Raw genomic sequence first — 23,228 nt, forward strand, 5'->3', positions numbered from 1 at the left:
ATCTGATGATTTTTTGGATTTCCTCAGTTTCTGTTGCTATGTCTCCCTTTTCATTTCTGATTTTGTTAATTAGGATACTGTCTCTGTGCCCTCTAGTTAGTATGGCTACCTGTTTATCTATTTTGTTGATTTTCTCAAAGATCCAGCTCCTGGTTTGGTTGATTCTTTGTATAGTTCTTTTTGTTTCCACTTGGTTGATTTCAGCCCTGAGTTTGATTATTTCCTGCCTTCTACTCCCCTTGGGTGAATTTGCTTTCAGATGTGCTGTTAAATTGCTGGTATGTGCTCTCTCCAGTTTCTTTTGGAGGCACACAGAGCTATGAGTTTTCCTCTTAGAACTACTTTCATTGTGTATCATAAGTTTGGGTATGTTGTGGGTTCATTTCATTAAACTCTAAAAAGTCTTTGATTTCCTTCTTTATTTCTTCCTTGACCAAGTTATCATTGAGTAGAGTGTTGCTAAGCCTCCACGTGTATGTGGGTTTTCTATTTTTTTTTAACTTTGTAATTATATTTATGTACAGAAAACTTAGTGTACATTTAACCCAATTTAGTGCCCAGTTCTTTAGCCTTTGCCTTTTCCAGCTTGGCAATTCGAGCCACAGACTTAGGACCCAGGACGTTGCCTCCCCAGTGGCGATGGATCTCGTCGTATCTGTCATTACAATTGGTCCTAATAGCTTCCACCAGCTTAGCCAGAGCACCCTTGTCTTCCGACTTAACCTGTGTGAAGGCAACAGTGGTGCACGTCTTCCTGCGGACCAGGCGCCCCAGCCTAGCCTTTTCCTTGATGATGCAGTAGGGCACCCCCATCTTTCGACACAGGGCAGGCAGGAAAACCACCAGCTCAATGGGGTCTACATCATGGGCAATCCCCACCAGTTGAGCCTTCTTATTTTCCACCAAGGTGGTAACTGTATTGACTTCTGCTCGAAGGATGGGTGGTCTCTTAGTTGGGACGTCCCCTTTGCCAGCAGCTTTCTTCTCAGCACAGGCCAGCAGCCTTTACTTCTTATCTTGCTTTGTCTCTGGCCTGTACTTGTTGGCAAGCCTAAGCAGCTGAGTTGCTTTTTGCCTGTCCAGGGCCTGGGTGAACTGGTTAATGGCAGGAGGTACTTTGAGACGCTTATAGAGGATGGCTCTTTGCCGCTGCAGCCTGATGTAGCGAGACCATTTGATGAAGTGTGTTAGATCTCTTTTGGGCTGGATGTCCTGCCCAATGCCGAAGTTCTTGGGCCTCTTCTCAAACAAAGGATTGACCCCCTTCTTGGCCTCCTGTTTCTTGACGACGGCGGGGGCCGGGGCCACCTTCTTCCCCTTCGCCTTCTTTCCTTTGGGCATCTTGCTCGGCTGGTGGAGAGAGAAAGGACGGGCTTTCTATTGTTTATGTTGTTACTGAGGACCAGCCTTAGTTCGTGGTGATCCAATAGGATGCATGGAATTATTTCAATCTTCTTGTATATGTTGAGGCCTGTTTTGTGACTGATTATATGGTTAATTTTGGAGAAGGTACCATGAGGTGCTGAGAAGAATGTATATTCTTTTGTTTTAGGATGAAATGTTCTATAAATATCTCTTAAATCCATTTGTTTCATAACTTCTGTTAGTTTCACTTTGTCTCTGTTTAGTTTCTGTTTCCATGATCTGTCCATTGCTGAGAATGGGGTGTTGAAGTCTCCCACTATTAATATGTGTGGTGCAATGTGTGCTTTGAGCTTTAGTAAAGTGTCTTTTATGAATATGGATGACCTTGCATTTGGAGTATAGATGTTCAGAATTCAAAGTTCATCTTGGTAAATTTTAACTTTGATGAGCATGAAGTGTCCCTCCTTATCTTTTTTGATCACTTTAGGGTGAAAGTCGATTTTATTGATTTTAGAATCGCTACTCCAGCTTTTTTCTTGGGATCATTTGCTTGGAAAATTGTTTTCCAGCCTTTTATTCTAAGGTAGTGTCTGTCTTTGTCACTCAGGTGTGTTTCCTGTATGGAGCAAAATGTTGGGTCCTGTTTACGTAACCAGTCTTTTAGTCAATGTCTTTTTATTGGGGAATTGAGTCCATTGATATTAATAGATATTAAGGAAAAGTAATTGTTGCTTCCTGTTATTTTTGTTGTTAGAGTTGGAATTCTGTTTTTGTGGCTATCTTCTTTTAGTTTTATTGAATGATTCCTTTTTTGCTTTTTCTAGGGTATAGGTTCCCTCTTTGTGTGGAAGTTTTCCATTTACTATCCTTTGAAGGGCTGGGTTTGTGGAAAGATATTGTGTAAACTTGGTTTTGTCATGGAATATCTTGGTTTCTCCATCTAGGGTAATTGCGAGTTTTGCTGGGTATAGTAGCCTGGACTTGCATTTGTGTTCTCTTAGGTCTTGTATGACACCAACCCAAGATCTTCTTGCTTTCATAGTCTCTGGAGGGAAGTCTGGTGTAATTCTGATAGATCTGCCTTTATATGTTACTTAGCCTTTTTCTCTTACTGCTTTTAATATTCTTTCTTTGTTTTGTGCATTTGGTGTTTTGATTATTATGTGATAAGAGAAATTTCTTCTCTGGTCCAAACTATTTGGAGTTCGGTAGGCTTCTTGTTTTTATGGGCATCTATCTCTTTCTTTAGGTTAGGGAAGTTTTCTTCAATAATTTTGTTGAAGATATTTACTGGCCCATTAAGTTGGGGATCTTCACTCTCTTCTATACCTATTATAGGTTTGGTCTTCTCATTGTATCCTGGATTGCCACAATGTTTTGGGTTAGGATCTTTTTGCATTTTGTGTTTTCTTTGACTGTTGTGTCAATGTTTTCTATGGTATCTTCTGCACCTGAGATTCTCTATTCTATCTCTTGAAGTCTGTTGGTGATACTTGCATCTATGGCTCCTGACTTCTTTCCTAGGTTTTCTATCTCTAGAGTTGTCTCCCTTTGTGATTTCTTTATTGTTTCTTCCTCCATTTTTAGATCCTGGATGGTTTTGTTCAATTCCTGAACCTGTTTGGTTGTGTTCTCCTGTAATTCTTTAAGGGAGTTTTGTGTTTCTTCTTTAAGGGTTTCTACCTGTTTACCTGTGTTCTCCTGTAATTCTTTAAGGGATTTTTGTATCTCCTCTTTAAGGGTTTCTACCTGTTTACCTGTGTTCTCCTGTATTTAAGGGAGTTATTAATGTCCTTTTTAAAATCTTCTATCAGCCTCATGAGATGTGATTTTAAATCTGGATCTTTCTTTCCTGGTGTGTTGAGGTGTCAAGGACTTGCTCTGGTGGGAGCACTGGGTTCTGTTGATGCCACGTTATCTTGGTTTCTGTTGGTAAGATTCTTCTATAATTTTGGTCTTCTCATTGTGTCCTGCGTTTGCCTTTCGGCACCTGTTAATCTCTGGTGTTAGATGTTCTTGCTGTCTCTGGCTGGAGGTTGTTCCTCCTGTGGGTCTGTAAGCCTGTGTCAGCACTCCTGGGAGACCAGCTCTCTCCTGGAAAGATCTGTGCACAGAGGGCTGTTGGAACGGTCCCACCTCCTGGGTGCAGAGGGATGCAGGGAAGACCCTGTCCCAGCTGCTCTGCAGTTTCTGCTGCCTGTGTCTCCTGGCTGGTCCCGCCTTAGACAGTGACTGGAAAGAAAATGATGGAAAAACATATTAACATTCAGAACTACTGTTTATTGGGGCAGGCTCACTGAATGATGAGCTTTTATTGCAAAAATATTTTATTTTAAAATAACCTCAGAGGAAATATTAGGCTAGCTTGGTACTATAATGTTTTCCCCCTGGTTCTGTACTTCCTTGAGTTTTTTTAAATTGATTCAGATTAACTACCAGTTGCTAAATATTACCAATAAAGCCAAGATAAAAGCTGTTTAAAACAAAAACAAAAAACAAAACAAAACAAAAAAAACATTCAGAACTACAGATAACATGAAGAGAAGAAAACCTTTTTTTTTTTTGAGAATGTAGTGCTCGCCTCATAGTGGACTCTTTAGCACGTTCTCTGCGTATGTGCCATGCTAGCTGGATATCTTTTTTTTAAAAAAAGATTTATTTATTATTATATGTAAGTATGTGTAAGTAGCTGTCTTCAGACACACCAGAAGAGGGCGTCAGATCTCTTTATGGATGGTTGTGAGCCACCATGTGGTTGCTGGGATTTGAACTCAGGACCTTCAGAAGAGCAGTCAGTGATCTTAACAGCTGAGCCATCTCTCCAGACCCAAGCTGGATATCTTTTGGCCTAATTGGTACATGTTTGGCATTGATAGCACACAAGTTGGCATCTTCAAAAAGGTCAGGCAGATAGGTCCCTGCCTCCTGGGAAGCACTAATAGCTGCGCTCTGGCAGCTCTGTTTCGAAGTCCCTAGCAACATCTTGCTCCAGAAGCTCAAAGAGGAGCTTGTGGAGCAGAAGTTCAGTAGACTTCTGATACCATCTGATTTCATGGAGTGCCACAGTACCAGGCCTGTAATGATGATGTCACTTCATCCCTCCACTAGAGGGAGCACTCTTGGGAGTGGCTTTTGTAGCCGGCTGTTTCCTGGGTGCTTTTACCACTGGTGAATTTGTGAGCAGTCTGCTTTGAACCAGCTATAGTATGGGCACCTCCTTATTTACTTCCTTCTCCTTTGGCTGGAGCTCGGCAAGTGAGAAGTAGCAGTGATAATGCTCAATTAAAATATTTTAAAAAGTCAAGTACACAGAGTTTAACCACCTTTTCTGAAAGTTCTAGAATTAAGTGTGCATTAACCATTTATATACTTCAGTTGGCATCATGTATTTCATCTGTCTTCTCAAGGTATATCACAGAGTAGGAATGATTTGAAAATGATCAGTTAATCTTGATAGCATCTTTACAGGTTTTATTGATGGGCTGAAACAACACTCTGTATGCAGCAGCCTCTGTCTTCAAGGTGTTAGACCCTGGGTCTGGGGAACTTCACTCAGTGGTAGAAGGTTTACCTAGCTAGCAAGCTCAAGGCCCTAGGTCTGACCTCTGCTCCAAAACATAAGAGAAAGACAAAGTTACAAAAAAGAGACCATAGGCTGGAGAGATGGCTCAATGATTAAGAGAACTGGCTAATCTTCCAGAGGTCCTGAGTTCAACTCCCAGTAACCACATGGTGTTTCGATATGGGAATCCACCATGCCTTTCTCTGGTGTGTCTGAGGAGAATGTCAATGTTCTCACATAAAATAAGTAAGTCTTAAAGAAAAACAAACAAACAAATAAACAAACAAAAAAGAGACCATGAAGAAACCAACCAAGACAGCAGGTTGTTAGGCTCTGAAAATTAATCCAGTTTGAGTGATTCTACATGATATATGAGACCCTGTTTCAGACAAAAGAAAGAGAGGGGTGGCCATCACATTAACACTATCCCATTGTCCCTGCCCCATACTGAAAGTTCAGATCTTATTTTTTATTATAACAATATTGCACATTATTTTTACCTTCAAATTACAACCTGGATGGAAGTCAAATTGTTGAGCAACACAATAGCTGTCCCCAGCTATGTCCTCACTCACGTGACACTTAACACAAGCTCCTCAGTACTTGAGGTAAGCACTCACACAAGTTCAGATCTGTTACTTACCATCAGGCCAATAAAAATTATTCTGAAATGAGTGAAAAGAGTAGACATTGTCTGCCCACTCAGGTTCCCAAGGCCATTTCCATAGCATTTGAAACAAACTGAGTCTTCAGTGTCCTGATGGGGCTGACACTCTCACTGCCAAAGGGACAACCAAGGTTTATGTTTTTCTTTCCCACTTATTTACTTTACATCCCGCTCACTGTCCTCCTCCAGGTCATCCCCTCCCACAATCCCCCCCCCCCTTCCCTTCTTCTCTGAGCAGGTAGAGGCTCCCCTGGGTATTCATTCCCCTGCCTCCTGCCCCCTGGCACTTCAAGTCTCTGTGACCTAACCAAGATCTTACTTCTTCAGTGTCAGTGATGGCTGAGAGATGAATGGTGCCTACACAAGACCCAAAACAACCAACAAGAGCCTGCTTTAAGATGAGTATACCCACTTCGAGGAAGGTAACTGATGTGCTTGAAGGTGCTAGGGTGGGAAGAAGGCTGTTACGTGCTCATGCTCACAGCCTGGGAGAATACAACCAGAAAGCTGCGGGGTAATCAGACTCTTTGAGATACTGGACCTGCTCCTCTAAAACCAAACCACCCTTAGACTCTCCATTTTCCAAATCAAGCCATCCTTTCATCATAAGCTGGTGTTGCTTGAAATCAAATTGAATCTTAATGCAAGGCTCCCTGCAAGTCTGAAACATCGAAGCAATGAATGTTTTAGGAACACTAGTGCTTGTGTGGCCAGAGGCATAACTCAGTATAGAGTGAGTGTCTATTGTAAGCCAGAGGCATAACTCAGTATAGATTGAGTGTCTATTGTAGGCCAGAGGCATAACTCAGTATAGAGTGAGTGTCTATTGTAGGCCAGAGGCATAACTTAGTATAGAGTTAGTGTCTATTGTAAGCAAGGCCCTGGGTTAGGGAAAAAACAAAAACAGAAACATAATTCAAATATGAAATGTGTCCTTGACTATTGGGTAATTTCCCACGGATCTAAAAAAATCATCACAACCGACTTGCCTACTGGTGGTGCACCTACTCATTTCAGCACTAAGCAGGCTGAGGCAGGGGGTTGATAGACACAAGGCAGTTGTAGCTGTGCAGGAAATGCTGTCTCAGAATAAAACAAGTCATAGAATATTCTGTCAACTAAAATTTCACATTTATTGTAATTTTATAGAATATTTCTCTTTTCATTGCTTAAAAACTCTATTCTTTCTGCAGAACATGAAAACTTGCAAATTTTGCTATTCCACTGTTATAGTCTCCTCTGTGGGTATTTATGCTACTGAGTTCGAATTGAAAATTACTTTTGTCTTCTTCTTTCTTTTATTGTTTGAAAATGATATCACATTGCTTGCCATCTAAGCAACTTGGATATGAATTCAAGTAGCCCTTCTCAAGCCTGGCTCCATGTCAGAACAGCTAGAAAGGGTTCTTTTTCTCTAGAATCTGAGCCATGGCCTCTCATTCTAATCCTTACTGGAAAGAGATTGAGTCAAATTACCCAAATATTGAACAATACTTTACCAAATGAAGAAATAATGTATTCCTAAGGAGACAGACATAAAGCAGTGTCTCTTCATCTTCTGCCTCTAGGGAGCACACATGAACTCATGAAAGTCCTTTTTCAGCTTTATAAACAGAGAAAACACTTTCTCGTGTAAAAATTTAACTACAGATGTACTTCAAAAGCATCAAAAGAACGAGTGGGAAATTCTATGGTTGAGCTTCAACCATAGAGCTTCAAACTCGTTTGATTAATCATTCAGTTAATAAGCATATGTTGAATTCAACTGTATCTGTCAATTATGCAAGAAACTAGGAATTTAAAAAAGAAACTATTGAGGCAGTGGTGGCGCATGCCTTTAATCCCAGCACTTGGGAGGCAGAGACAGGTGGATTTCTGAGTTCGAGGCCAGCCTGGTCTACAGAGTGAGTTCCAGGACAGCCAGGGCTACACAGAGAAACCCTGTCTCGAAAAAACAAACAAACAAACAAAAAAAAAACCCAAAACAAAACAAAAAAAGAAACTATTTTGGTTCAGCACAAGTAAATAGACTGCCAGAACTTAAGTCAAGTCTCCAAAGGTCCTCCCTTGTTCCTGTTCCTGTGTGTGTTCACCTTCAGTTCTTATGTACCAGGTACTCTGGGATTCCCATCCCTAACTGCTGGGCCAGACCTAGAATCCTAGCAGCAGGAGGAAGACAAGGACCTATCTACACTACACTTGGTGAGACTATCTAATCATTAAAAAGGGTTTTGTTTGGTTTGTGTTAAGGTACAACGTGTTGGGATGGGTGCCACTTAGTTTGGTAGGAGTAAGTATACCTGACATGCAAGAGTACTTAAGTTCTATGCTAGTACTGAAAAAGAAATTCTTTTCTGATATAGAAACTGCATTCACAATTAGAAATCATCATTTAAGAACTCTGTTGTGAGCTACTAAACAGACCTGCATCAAGCATGTTACAACTGAAGGCCATGCAGATGTCTGGAGTCTGTGCTGTATCCTGAAGCCACTGTGATGCCAGTAGACACTACTGCCACTGTGGGCCATATTAATGCAGATGGTGGGCATTGCTGAGGGCCATGTCTGGGTCCCTAGTCCTCCTGCAGCCTGGGTCTGTGTTGATGCCCATGGCCCATGTTACCTAAAGGCCATGTGGATATTCCTAGTCTGTGCCGCAACCTGAAGCCATATTGATATCCAGGGTTTGGGCTGCCCCTGATGGCCTTTGTCTGGGTCTATAGTCCAACTGCAGCCAGGAGTTGTTTGTATTCTTTGCTGTTGCCAGAAACTGTGTGAAGGCCCATGACCTTTGCTCCCATAAAGAGCAAGGGGGCTGGCTACTTCTGCTGTCATACTGACGACTGCAGATGTACAGTGAAGAGGGAGGGACCTAAGTGGCTCTAGTGACACCCCAAGCCCCCCAAAATGTCACAGCCTAGACAGGAAGCATCCACACTTGATGGCTTCTGGGGGAGTCCAGGAGGGGAAGAACTCAGTTCTATTTAAGGGGCAGGCCACTGAAAGTTTGAACAGTTGACTCCAGTAAGTATATAGACAGCACAAAAAGGACTTATTTTGGTTTAATTTTTAAAAATTTTTACTTTTGGGGGCAGGGTCACAAGTGGGGAGAGGCAGACCTGGAAGGACTGGGAAGTGAGTGGAATTGGAATGCATAATGTGAAAGTCATAGAGAATCAATAAAACATGTTAAAACAAAAGCAAACAAAAAAAGAAAACCCAATTCTGTTACTTTTTGAGGAAACCATATGCTCATGCAAAATCAGATATTCCTCTAGTCTGAATCTGTACAAAACAAAACCACCCCAGTGTCCTCGCTGATATTCCTGACCTGAAAACGGCAGGGTGTACTTGTCACATGGGCTCCCTGTCAAAACGTCTTTGAGAAAAAGTTGTCTAAAGCACATATAATAGCTGTAAGTTAAAAGCTTGTGGACCCTTGTTATCCCCATTGGCAAGAAGACAAACTTGTAAATCGAGGCCATTATTCCAGGCTCTATGCATTCTTCTTAGTAGGGACAATATCTCAGAGAGAGGTCTCTGTTTCATGTGCATATGCAACATTCCAGATGACCCGTCTTGAAGTTCGGCAGCCTTTCCTGCAACCAGGCTGCAGAAGACAGCTACTAATGAATTTAATGATGCTAGTGACCATCTCAGTAACATTTTTCAAAATTTTATTCTTTCCTATGTTACATTCCTACTGCATCTCCTCTCCCTCTTGTCCCAATTCCTCCTTCCTATTCACTCCTCCTCCTTCAGAAAAGGGCAGACCTCCCAAGAATATTAACCAAAGGCATATCGAGTTGCAGTAAGACTAGGCACATCCCCTCATATTAAGGCTGGACCAGGCAACTCAATAAGAGGAAGAAAGTCTCAAAAGCAGGCAAAAGATTCACAGTCCCTGCTCCCACTGTTAGGAGTCCCACAAGAAAATCACACAACACAACCCTAACATAAATCCAGAGGTCCTGGGGCAGACACATGCAGGCTCCCTGCTTGTCCATTTAGTTTCTGTGAGCTCATATGAGCTCAGATTAGTTGATTTTGTTGGTTTTCTTGAGTTGTTGACCCCTTTGGCTCCTATAATCCTTCATCCCTACCTTCTGCAGGGCTCCCAAGCTCCATCTGATGTTTGGCTGTGGGTGTCTGCCTCTGCTCCCATCAGTTGCTGGATGAAGCCTCCCTGATGATGATCTAGGCTAAGTTCCTGTCTACCAGTATAGCAAAATATCATTATAGAATATTTCACGGACTTTTTCTTTTTTTTCTGGTCATGTTTGGTTCTATCCTAGGTCTCTGAACAATCCAGTCTCTGGTTCCTCGCCATCAATGCAGTGTCAGGAGTGGGCTCCCTCTCATGGCATGGGTCTCAAGTGGGACCAGTAATTGGTTGGCTACACCCACTATTTCTGCAACACCTTTACTCCAGCACATCTTGCAGGCAGAACAAGTTGTAAGTCAAATTACTTTGTGGCTGGGTTGGTGTCCCAATTCCTCCACTGGAAGTCTTTCCTGGTTATAGGAGATGCACATTTCAAGCCCCATTACTCAAAGTCTTAACTAAGGTCACTCACAATTCCTGGGAGTTTCCAGTCATATCTTCTAGTACTCCCTCCCTCCATCCTCCCCCATAGTATTTGAAGTTCTAGCTAAAACCACCATTATGCTCACTAACATCTTATTGATGACCTTGATGTGTGTGATAGTTTGAATAAAAAAATGCCCCTCATTCTCTCTGGTATTTGACTACTCTTAGTAAGTGGCACCATTTTAGGAGGTTTAAGTGGTGGGTATGGCCTTGATGGAGGAAATATACCTCTGGGGCAGGCTTAGAGATTAAAAGCCCAGTGCCACTTCCAGTTCACCGTTTCTTTGCTTATGTTGAAGATATGTTCTAGATATGTGCTCAGCTTTCTGCTTCTGCTGCTATTCCTGATGCATGCTGCATGTTGCCCTAGCCATTATGGACTCTGACCCTTTGGAACTGTAAACCCAAACTTTCTTTTTCTTTTTTTTCTTTTTTTGTTTGTTTGTTTTGTTTTCTGAGACAGCCCTGGCTGTCCTCGAACTCACTCTGTAGACCAGGCTGGCCTCGAACTCAGAAATCTGCCTGCCTCTGCCTCCCAAGTGCTGGGACTAAAGGCGTGCACCACCACTGCCCAGCTCTAAACTTTATTATAAGCAGTGGGCATGGTATATTATCAAAGCAACAGGAAAGAACCTGATTCAGTGTGCCATCTTATAGAGCAAAATCCTTTGGTGATTCTCTCACTCCAAATACTCCCACTCCTGTGAGCTCCTGAAACCTTTTTTATTTTTCTAATACTTGAGAAACTTGGGTACCTAGCTTAGCTTAGTGTGGGCAATTTTTCTTCTAAGATCCATATCTGGGAAAGCTTGTGCCATGGCCTGAGCACCTGCTTCTAGTAGTCCTGCCTTTGTCAGTCTCATGTCCCAGATACTTCAAGCATCTACAAAACCCAGGCTCACAGATAAGCTCTTGGGTCTTAAGAACCTAGTACTTTTTATAGTTAGGCTCAATGTGTCCAGATATGTTATGCTGTGGATTAGTCCTATGTACAGGCCTGAGCAGTAGAAAAGGAGCAGATGTTAAGGCAGGTCCTTAATGCATCTCAGAGGGATGCAAAGATGCTAAAATTCTCTCAGTAGAGAGACTTGAGCCACTGCCACAAGTTGTTAAACTCCAAAGGAGTCAAGGAAACCAAAACCTTTGGAGCCGTGCATCCAAACAACTCTTGTCTTATGTGTCAGGTCTCAAATGTCCCCAATCTGGTTCCTGACCATAGCAGATTTGCCTTATCTGGAATCCAAATACAGACAAAACTGGGTATCTTGAATCCCAGGTCTTCAGTCTTTTGCTGATGGGGACTGAACCCATGACCTTCTACATGCTGAGTACCCCACTGTTGGGCTGTATCCCAGCTCCAGGGTTTCAGTTTTTCTTACACTTCTGTGAAAGCTGTGAAAGTTATTATGCCCCCAAACTCCAGCTTACCTTTTTCCCTGGGCCACACCCAGTACCAACTCTAGTGGTCTGGTGCTTCCAGGAAGAAGGCACTGCAGTTAGGAGGGCAAGAGAACTATTAGCAGTCTGGGAAGAAGAAACCAAGCTATAATGCAGACTTGAAGCATGTGAAGTGAAAATACATTCTGGGCAGGGAGAAACACGGAAATTCAAAGAAGCTTTTGAAGACTTTATTTTGGCTTATGGTTTCAGAAGGTGAGAGTACACAAGGGCAGGGAAGGCATGGCATGCTGGCTGGAGCAGGAAGCTGGCTGATCACATCTTCATCCAGAGACTTGCAAAAAGCACAGGAAGCAGGGCAAGATTGCAAAACATCAAAGCCTACCATCAGTGATGTACTTCCGGCTGAAGGTTCCTTAGTCTCCTGAAACAGCACCAACTGGAAAAAAAAATCTATGAGCCTATCTATAGGGGATTTCTCACTTAGACCATAACAGGCAAGGGGAGTTTTGGACTGAGAAGATCTGGCATGATCTTAGAAACCCAAAAGGGAGATCTGACATGAAGTTGACCCTATTTGGAAGATCAGGACAGGATTCCATCTGGGAAACTTGGTCATCGCTCAGGGGTAGCTTACTCTAAAACAAGGATAGATCTTGAAGAATATCAGCTATCCTGACCAGGGTCCAGGGATAGCTGAGAAACTTGGGTTATCAACAATTTGGCCACTGCTCCCACCTAACACCCCTCTAACGCAGTTCTCCTGGAGTCTTTCAACATATAAAAAAATAAAGTGTGGAACTCAACCATTTAGACAGAACTAACCACTGGGAACTATAAGCAGTTATACCTGAAAAACCAATATGCCTTCATATACTTATGTTTAGCACGGGCATGACTAGTGCCCACAGAGGTCAGAAGACATCAGAGCCACGGGAACTGAAGATAGAGATGGCTGTGAGCCACCATGTAAGTGCTGCACCAGGTACTCTACAAAAGCAACAAGTGCTCTCAACCTCTGAGCCATCACTCCAGCCCCCAAATGTTTTTGAAAAACAAAGCAATTAGTACAGGGAGATAGTTTGAGTTCTATTACTTTGGTTTAGAGAGACAGGGTCTCTCACTGGGCCCCAACCTTACTAATTAAGGTAGGTTAGCAGTGAGCCCCAGGGTCCTCCTATCTCTGCTTTTCCCAATACTAAGATTAAAGCATGGCACAATTCCTAGCATTTTTATGTAGGTCCTGGGTTTGAACATAGACCCCCATGCTTGCAGTCAAGAAAAGGCCCATCATACTCCAAATATGATCTCACTTAAATTACATCTTCAACCAATTCTCCCTTGAGTATAGCCATAGCCTAATGTCCACTTAGCTGTTGGATGACACAAGACATGTAGCAGATATAGCCAGGTTCTAGCTTGGAAATGTCTTTCTAGTGGTCAGAGTTATTGTTGCTTCCAGAAAACACTGCCAGCCAGGGACTAAAATCTAGTCTAATTTCAGATATGATTTTCCTTGAATCTCACTCAAACAAGGAAGTTGGACTCAGCTGTTTATAGTGATGTAGCTCTACAGCAGTGGTTCTCAACTCCTGAGTTGTAACCACTGGGGTGGGAGGTGCATCAAACAATCCTTTCACAGGGGTGACCCAAGAAGATCAGTAAACAGATATTTACATTTCATAACAGAAGCAAAATTACAATTATGAAAAATAGCAACTACATAATTTCCTGGTTTGGGGTCTCCACAACATGAGGAACTGTATTAAAGGCTCACAGCATTAAGAAGGGTGAGAACCACAGCTCTACAGAATCAGGGCTTTTTAAATGTTCCTTGTTGGGTGGGATGTTTTGCTAGTGGCCTGAACTCACTTGGGACATATTCTGAGATTCATTTTTCTGGGCATCTTTCTGTGTTGTTGCTTTAAGGTGGCTTTATTTCATAGAGATCTCCTACCAAAATGATAAATGTCCCGAGAACACAAGTAGACCCAGTTCAACCCAGCCTGTGTCCACAAAAACTACAAGTCCACCTGATACCTTGATCACCTAAACTCCAATTCTATGCCCACTTGGAAGTCATGACATTTACAGTTTTCAAGTCATGGTACCACTTTTGCAGACAATTTCTGTGCTGATCAGATACACTGTGTGTGTGTGTGTGTGTCTATGTGTGTGACAGAGAGAGAGAGAGAGAGAGAGAGAGAGAGAGAGAGAGAGAGAGAGAGAGAGAGAGAGAGAGAGATTGAGAGATCACACTTTTCACACTGTACAGTTTTCTACTTCCCTTATGACATAGCATTTTCAAGATCTGTGTCCTCTCCTACAGACCAGCTTACTTGGCCAGTGTATACTCAGCAAGTAGCTGTGTTTAATGTAGTTTTTAACCTTATGAGTGTCAGGCTGATGATTCACTGTTACCCAAATATACTGAGTTTAAAACACCTATATTCTTATCTAGGCAAGGAATCTGTCTCTGAGATAAGGTAATGATATAATAAACACTCATTCAAACAGACAAAAATCAATAAATTAATGATTTAAGAGCAAATTTCTCAAACTCTCTGGGACAAAAAACTATGTTTGCCTGATTCTTCACTTCACATAATGGTTTGGGTATTTGTTTAAAACAGGTAGTATATGAGTGTTTCTTTCAAAAAGACGGGATTAAAAGACAGTATAGGGCTGGAGAGATGGTTCAGTGGTTAAGAGCACTGGCTGTTCTTCCAGAGTCCTGAGTTCAATTCCCAGCATGTATGGTAGCTCACAACTATCTACAACTGTAGTCCCATGGGATCCGATGTCCTCTTCTGGTGTGCAAACATGCAGACAAAATACACATGTACATAAGTAAATAAATCTTTTAAAAAAGATTCAAGTATAATCAACTTAAAATACATTTATTAAAAACCAATATATCTAGTACTGTCCCTTATAGGCTGAGATCACCAATACATCTTGCAATGGTCTACCTAAAATTAGAGGACACAGGATACATTATTGGTAGGAGGGAGGGAAGACAGGACAAAGATAATGAGCTTTACTGGTTGAACATTAAAGTGGTAAAACCTTTAGGTAGAAAAACAGATCCTGGGGGCTGGAGAGATGGCTCAAGGTTTAAGAGCACTTGCTGCTTGTGCAAAGGACTCTGATTCAGTTTGTAGTGCCCACAAAGCAGCTCACAACGATTCAGGGATTCCAACATCCATCTTCTGGCATCTGCAGGCACTATCCAAATATGGTATACACACACACACACACACACACACACACACACACACACACACAAAATAAACTTAAAAAAAAAAAAAGAACAAAAGCAGATGCTGTAACTTTAATCCAAGAACATTAGCAATATATAATAAGTCTTATGTTATTATAAGTTTGGGACAAGGATTGTTGGTGGTCAAGTCTAGGCAGGTACTGAACACTCACAAAGGCCAAGGTACTGGAAAGAAGGGGAGGTGTTTTAAGGCTAGATTCCCTAACATTTAACAACAACAACAAAAAAGTGAGACGAGATTAAACTGTCAGATTTTTTGTATAATCAGAACAGACACCACCACCATTAAAACAACAGGAAAGATAGAAATTTGCTTTTATTGGAATAATAGTAGAGATTCAAATGCTTTTCATGTTGAGTTAAATATATGCAGGACACAGGCATTCCTACTCAGACTCTTAATCAGTGATACATATTCATCTACAGTGGCCCCAAAGGTGAGGTAGATATGAAAAGATGCTTTCTATCTTAGATTTTTACTTTTCTTTCCCTAAGGAGAATTGCATGTGTACCTTACTGAATTGTAGGGCACATAGGTACTCCTATGTATATGCTTGCATTAATATAACAATACATTTAGAAATAGCATGCCTAATCAAAACCTACCTCAAGGGATATTCACTGAGGCAGAGCTAGAGCACTGTGGTTCTGGCCTTAGCTATTCAAGTACACAACCCTATCATCTGACCTCTCCATTCAGCTGTGGTTAATTAGACTGTATGTTGCCTTTGTATGAACACAGTTAGCAACAGGGGGACTTTAACAGACCCACATATTCACAGCAGTTTATCTAGTGGAGAATAGTCAGACCTACTATGGATGGTAGGAAACAAGTTAAGGATGTGGAGAACGGCAAAGTCAAAGCAAATGCTGCTTTCTCAAACCATCTACTAACCTAGTAGCTGCAACAACAGCTTGCTGATAGAAGCTAGCTATGAGTTGACTCAAGAAACTAACTAAGCTCACATTTCCTGCTTGCCTGGAGTGAGGTGCAGAGACAGCCAGCCCATCTGCTCACTTCCTTCTCTCTTCTTGTAGCTTCAAGAGTCACTCATCTTAGTTAGCTGACCAGTGAGCACTCAGAAAAGCATCCAGGAAATGTCCTTATTAACCACAACACTTTTAAGTTAAGCATCATCAGACTCATGGTAACTCAAAGTTTCCAGGTCTCAATTTTTAATGTTCAAATCCTCCTTTCCCTGCTACTAGTTTTTGTTTGTTTTGTTTTTTCAAGACAGAGTCTTACTATGCAGCTCTGGCTGTCCTGGAACTCACTATGCAGACTAGGCTGGCTTCAAACTCACAGAGATCCATGTGCCTCTGCCTCCCTCAGTGACAGAATTAAAGGTACGAACCACTGCACCCAGCTTGCCCTGCCACTCTTTGGTAAGATTTGTATTTTTTCAGTATCAGGACTGAGGGACTGAGGCCAGGCAGGAGATACCACTGTCTGGCCTCAGCCTTTTCAAAAGGCTACAACCTTTTTAAAGTTTGGGGACAAGGTCTTAGGAAATTACCAGGCTGTCCTGAATTATTAATGAAAATCTTCCCGTGTGTTTGCAGAGTAATTTTAATCACAGGCCAGGATGTGCTTCCCTGAAGCATAAGCACCCCACAACTGAGTAAGGACCACCTATGGATAAGCAGCTTCAGTGATGCCCCTCATGCCATGAGTTCATTTGGAAACAGAAGCTGTCTGTTTCCATAATCTTTTAAATAATAGGCTTTCATATACAAGAAGCACTATGCAAATTAAAGTTTATATCAAAGAACTCTTATACTTATCCAATTAGTATTCAAGTATGCAGTATGGGAGAGCAAATGACAAACTGCTTTATTATTTAAAGTTACTTAAGATCCATAAAGCACACAAAGTAACCTATGTTCAACTAAGAAAAGGTTGGTACATGTATTGAAAAATATATAACACAGACTTGTCTGTCTTAACATTTACATTCTAGTTAAAAAGTAGTTATTTTACATATTTTTGTAATTTGTACTTATAAAATATATATACCCACCCTATTCAAACCCTCAAGCATGAGCTTTCCATTCCTAAGCAAAAGCAAAATCTCTACTGTGATTACCAAAAGAATATGACAGCAACAATATGAACAGATTTAATGTGACCTGAACATGTACTTAATTCTTGAGTACTAGATAAATTCAATAATCTACCCAAATAGTTCTTTACTTCACGCTGACAACCTGCCTCTATCTGAATGTATTGTTATTATGAAGAGACTTGCACCTTTGTGGTGTGATAAAAATCTCAGAATGCCTTCAGAGTCTTGTCTTGGGCTTTCAGACAGCAGGTTTCCAGTCTTTCCATAGACAAGAGACTATGGTAAGTTACGGCTCACAGAAAGGCCAGAAAACATTTTCAGTACATTTTGTCTTTGAGAAAAAAACTTACATGATTGCATAAACTAGTCCTGAAAATCTGATTCTCCTTTCCCAGGCACTCTTCCCAAGTGAGGGCTGGACATGTGTCTACTCAGGCACTCCTGCTCACAGAAAAGAAGCCCAGCACAACCTTAGCATATTCTCAGACTCATCATCGAACATATCAATAATTAATCTGAGGACTAATACCTTACTTAGCAGATTGCAGAACTATACAGCAAGCTGAGCCTGAAATGTTCAAATTCTATGTGCCTCTAAGCACATTATCTAAAGATAATGATGCCTAAAATCCTGTCTAAGATAATGAATGATTTATGTTGAGGAAAAGTCACTCACAAAAAATTTTACCACATTTAAATGTAAAAACAAGTTAATTCACTTGAGAAATAATAGATTCTGGAAGAAGCCCTATGTAATGGAAATCCCTCCATATCACTACCAAAGAAATTCAAGGACAGTTCACAGCTTAGTTTTGTCAATTATTCAATACATTTAGCTACCTGCTGATGAAATGAAGTTAGGTACACCCCCCTTTGTGCCCCACATACCCACGTTCCTTATTTATAGAAAGTATTTTTTAATTTCTTGAAAATTTTAGATGTAGCAGGGTGGTAGCAGCTCACATCTTTAATCCCAACACTTGGATGGCAGAGGTAGACCTACCTCTGTGAGTTCGAGGCCAGCTCAGTCTACATACAGCCAGGGCTACACAGAGAAAGTCTTGTCTCGAAAAACGAAAACCAAAAAAACCAATCTTTCTTCTTTAGATTCCCTAACCTTAAACAAAAATAAAAAACGAACTTAAAAGTCAGAAAAGGAAACAAGAAGACGTTGAGCATCTATATGAGAAGAGAAGAGGTAGTTAAGAAGTGACAGAACGGTAGGGGCAAAGACCTAAGAAGAGTAACAAGGGTGGGAGCAGCTGCTGTCCCAGACAGCTTCAGACTGCAAGCACGCATCTGTGATTTCACTGGAGCAGCACACAACAGGCCGGTGCTGACTGTGTTCTGTGGCGGTGTAAATGGAGCTGCCAGTGAGTGGCGCCCTCAGCTCTGCAGCACTGGCTGACTGTGTGTTCAGTGGCGGTGTAAATGGAGCTGCCAGTGAGTGGCGCTCTCAGCTTTGCAGGAGTCTGATAATGAATCGTCAGAAAGGTATTTTTGAAAACCAATTTACATGCATATACAATTAAAAATAATTATAACCCTTAACCTTTGGCTAAGATATATTAAAACACAATAATGAGAAATATAAGCAGCAGCAAACATGAAAGCTGAGACCTAGTCACACTCAATTTTTTTTAACTAAAAAAAAAAAAAAACCAAAAACCTTTGAATATATAGTACCTCCTCTTCTACTATACTCCCAAGAAGTTTTAAATATTGCAATTCTCAAAAACCACAGGCTTTAAAAAAGACTTCGTTACCAGAAATAACACATTTACCCACCATTTTCATCTCACTGATCATTTTCTTTACTGTCAATTTACCTTTGATGAAACCAGTCTCTAGACACCTGTTTTAGGATCTCCAGAAGTTATTATCAATGTAGGTAAGTAAAATATATACAATCATTACTTATATATGCATTTGCATGTATTTAAAATTCAGAAAGGGAAATAGTAAACCACCCTGGTCACTTAGTAACATGAGCAACAGAAATTATGGTCTTTTTCCAGCTGAACTGTTGACTACATAAAAGCTGTCATCCTTTTCTCCTAGGACCTAAAGAATAAAACAAAACCTTATTGTCCCACTAGCTAAAGAAAATTACATATATAAATTCTTTAGAAGTAAATATAAACTCCCTAAGAGAACACCCACAAAACTGAAACTAACCTCTCTCCGTCAAATGTTTTATATATATATGTATACATATATATATACATATATATGTGTGTGTGTGTGTGTGTGTGTGTGTGTATATATATATGTGTGTGTATATGTACATATACACACACATATATATATCATTTGTCTGTATTTGGAAGGGCATCAAGTTCGTACCTGCAAAAACAAGGAACTGCCTGAATCTTATCTAAACAAAATTTGGCAAAACAGGAGAACAGACAAAAATAAATGTGAGAGAGAGAGATTGGGGGATAGGGGAGGTGGGCAGACAGACAGGTAAGTGTGAAAATATGTTGCAGGCTAGTACTTAATGGAGGATGCAGGAAGGAGGGAATAAACAGCATACTTCATATACATTTCTTGTAATTCTGGCTTCCTTTCAGTAGTAACATTACAGCAAAATATTTGTTTTATAACTTGTCCTCAATGGAACAATGACCAAGATACACATCTTATGACTTTTAATAATGGTAGATAATTAAATGCAAGTGTAAAAGAATTTTTCTAAATTCAAAGGAGTAATATTAATCTAATTATGAATTAGTAGTAGTTGATGCTCCTATATTTTAGATATATTTTTAATCTCTTCAGTTGGAACCAAAAATGAAGTAAAAGTGTTTGGTTTTTTACTATCTCCCATTTCATTTGAGTCTACTCTACAGTGTCTGTATAGAGAGAGGTATATTAAAGCACTGTTATCAAAACACAACTGAAGCTAGTAATCTACACTACAGCACTGTTACTGCTTGACCTGTGTGTAGTAATTCCTTCGGTGGGTGACGTCACAGGCCAGGATTTTATTAAGAGAACCACGAATAGGTAAGCTTTTCTCCCTGTGCCCCCACCCCCTGACAAAAAGAGTTAATTAGTATTTAGAGCAGTGACATAAACTTAATTTACAGCTGTAATTTTATCTTAAAAGCAGAGGAAAACTAAGAATGTAAAGATTTCTTTCATGTTAAGTAGCCAACTAATAAAACTGATAATGATCACTGTGGGAACTTATGTAAATGCAGTCAAGACAAGAAAATGGTTATAATCTTTAAAAAATGATGATTGCTCCCTAGTAGTATAAACAGTGTCTACAATTTGGTGGCTGGCCACGGTTTTAATGTTTTTCAAGTTATTTCTACAGCAGACATATTTTTGAAGTCTACCCACCCCTGAGTTCAGCAGTTATACTTTTAGAGTGTAAAATTATATGCCCTTAATTAACAACATGTACAAAGCTACAAAATGTCATCTACACAGATTAAAAACAATTTTTAAAACATTTTTTTACCAATTATCAGTTGAATGATTTTTATGGGGTTACATACTGTCAGACCTTTTAGCCAACTGGTTTTTATTTTTAGCCCAAATTGATTAATATATTCACTGCAGGATATTCAAAAAGAGTGTAACAGTAAGGCATTAGTAAAAATAACATTGTCATAGAAACAGAGCTTGCATATGTGAAAAGGTAATTTATAAAATACATTAATCACTTCTTAAAAAGACCTAGTTATAGTATCATTACATGGTATATGGTACTTGAGATGGACCCTTTTCAACAACTGTTTTATAGATCAGAGAGAGAGAAATGATAGATAGATAGATAGACAGACAGAGACACGCATGCATACATACATACATACATACATACATACATACATACGAGTAGAGACAGACAGAAAAACTACACGTAGCTGTAAGCAAAATCTCAACAAACAAAACAAATTCTTCCAAGAAACCTTACACAATGGAAATGTGAGTCAAATAAGCAAACATCATTTTTATAGTGTCCCTTTGCCAAAATCTTAAAATAAAAATGTCCACACTCTTTTGTTAAAACATTAAGCCTCTCTCAAAAATGTATTTCTCATTTTAGGGTACAGTACTGAAAGACAAGATGATACATGTAAAGAAAATTTACAAGAAAAAAACTTGACAAAATTCTTTCAATTAAAGTATTGTAACATTTAAACAAAACATAACAAAAGAAACAAGATTACAAACAAAAATGTTTATGGATTTTTTTCCCAAACATAAATAAATGAAATAGTGTTTAGGCAACAGGGCTCATGCTGATGGCTAGCAGGAAGTAACAGAGTATAATATACTTGGAAAAATAATAACAGGCCCAAATGATAGATGGCAGTAATTTAATCATCACTGCCTTTTTTTTTTTTTTTTTTTTTTTTTACTTCCAAAACAACGCCTTGGTTAAACCATTCACACCCTATTATTCACACCTTTACTTCAGAGATTGAGGACTATATACAACAAATGAATTTATTTTCACCATAGGGATAACATATTGTACCTCTCTGCCAATGTTCCTCGAAAACTTTCCATGTCCAAACAATTTGACAGTAGATATAAACAATTAAATAAATATGCAATGATCTTTCTTACGGTCCTTTAAGATGCATGTAATTTCATGCTGTTAGCCTTACGATCACAGTGCATAGAATCCAAATACAAACAGTTGGGGTGGCTTTCATGTAATGTTGGATCCCTCACTTGCCTTATAATCCCACAACAACCGATAAATTCATTTCATAGGTCCTATCATGCATTAATCACCAAGTGGCAGGAGTTATGAAAACTCTTCCTTTTACAATGTCCATTGCCGGCAATGAACGTCCCCAAACCACTGAGGGAGTCACTGTTATTGCACAATATATGAGGACCTGGAACTTTTCCAAAAGCTTAAAAAAATAAAAATTAAAAAATGGAATTATATTTGACATTTCCTGACACCTGCATTAATACTGTATGACTAATAAAAGCATGTCAGTTGCCTGGACTGAACCAGCGATCAACATGCGCCCAGAATGCACACGAGTAAAAATGCAGTAAAAGGAAGTAGTCTTCATTGCCTATAGGTCACTTCCAGTCAAAGGTTAAAGTTCAAAGACTGAATGATCAAAGTGCTCATTTTCTCAGTAGGACTATCTTCTGCTACGAGGATGAGAACAGTGGCATCAACAAGTATCATCTTTAAGAAAAGGAGAAAGAGATAATTAAAAATTTAAGCATGTGTAAATAATCCACAAGTTCATCTCACGTAGAAATAATGTCAAGTGGCAAGAGCATGGCTGGCCTGACTTGCCTTTCTCAGTCTTTACAGATAAAAATTTGTGTTCAGTTATATAATATAAGCAAACCAAACCTTTACTTTTTCAAAGAAATGAGAGCTTGCAAAAACTTTAAAATAATGTATGATTAGTATATTAGTTCAATTTGAAACAAGAAATTGATATGCTAAGGTAGCACATATTCAGGAGATATCTGAAAAGAATTTTTCTATAAGCAATTCCTAAGCAGTTGTGACATTTTACATTAAATAATACATCATACACCTTTAGTCAACTTTCCTTCAATAGTAAGATACAACTTTCAAATCAATCAATAGACATTTAATGCTGTTAATGTCCATTCAGAACACTTATGTTCAGAAAGTATTCATAATACCCAGAAATATTCATATGCAAAGTTATTTAAGACCCCAAATCCCTACAATACCGTCTGTAGCCTCCACATATTATATTTAGACAGAAGAATTGAGGACTTTTCGGCTAGAAGCTTCGGAGTAGCAGCAACTGCCAAGACTTACGCAAGCTTACAAAGGAAAGCTGAGGAAATACTGCTACATTTCTACAAATAATTCCACCCAGAGGCTGATAAATTACTGCTAACAGAATTTCCACTAATAAAGACTAACTTAATTCTGTTATGCCAGGGGAATTCATGAATTATAATATACATGGTAAATAAACTATATTTTAAAAATAAATCATAGAGCTGGGTGGTGGTGGCACACTCTGCACTTGAGAGGCAGAGGCAGGCGGATTTCGGAGTTTGGGCTACACAGAGAAACTCTGTCTCGAAATACCAAAAAAAAAAAATAAACAAACAAAATAAAATAAAAATAAATAAATCATGGGTTGGTGGTCAACCTCAGTGACATAGTATTTTCCTAATCCTGGGCATAATTTGAATAATTTTAAAAAATCATGTAGGCTCAATCCTCAGCATCAACAATAAGCACCAAGACCACACCCAGAGATGCTGAATGTGCAGCCAACCCAGGCCACACCGCTAGACTCTCTATCAAAACA

The 23,228-nt window shown here is 39.8% G+C and overlaps 1 protein-coding gene and 1 pseudogene across 2 annotated transcripts in view; both read right to left on the minus strand.

Moving 5' to 3' along the window:
* Nucleotides 1-521: 521 nt before the first annotated feature.
* Nucleotides 522-1,347, minus strand: LOC116089072 (annotated as a pseudogene).
* Nucleotides 1,348-14,467: 13,120 nt separating this feature from the next.
* Ube2w (ubiquitin conjugating enzyme E2 W) overlaps nucleotides 14,468-23,228 on the minus strand; it is a 60,860-nt gene continuing 52,099 nt past the window's right edge. For both annotated transcript variants that reach the window (XM_031366941.1, XM_031366942.1), the window contains exon 6: nucleotides 14,468-22,105. In XM_031366941.1, coding sequence (XP_031222801.1) covers nucleotides 22,004-22,105 — 102 coding nt within the window. In that variant the 3' untranslated portion in view covers nucleotides 14,468-22,003. The remainder of the gene's footprint in view (nucleotides 22,106-23,228) is intronic.

This window comes from Mastomys coucha, unplaced genomic scaffold (genome assembly GCF_008632895.1).
Source record: "Mastomys coucha isolate ucsf_1 unplaced genomic scaffold, UCSF_Mcou_1 pScaffold14, whole genome shotgun sequence".
Lineage (NCBI taxonomy): Eukaryota > Metazoa > Chordata > Mammalia > Rodentia > Muridae > Mastomys > Mastomys coucha.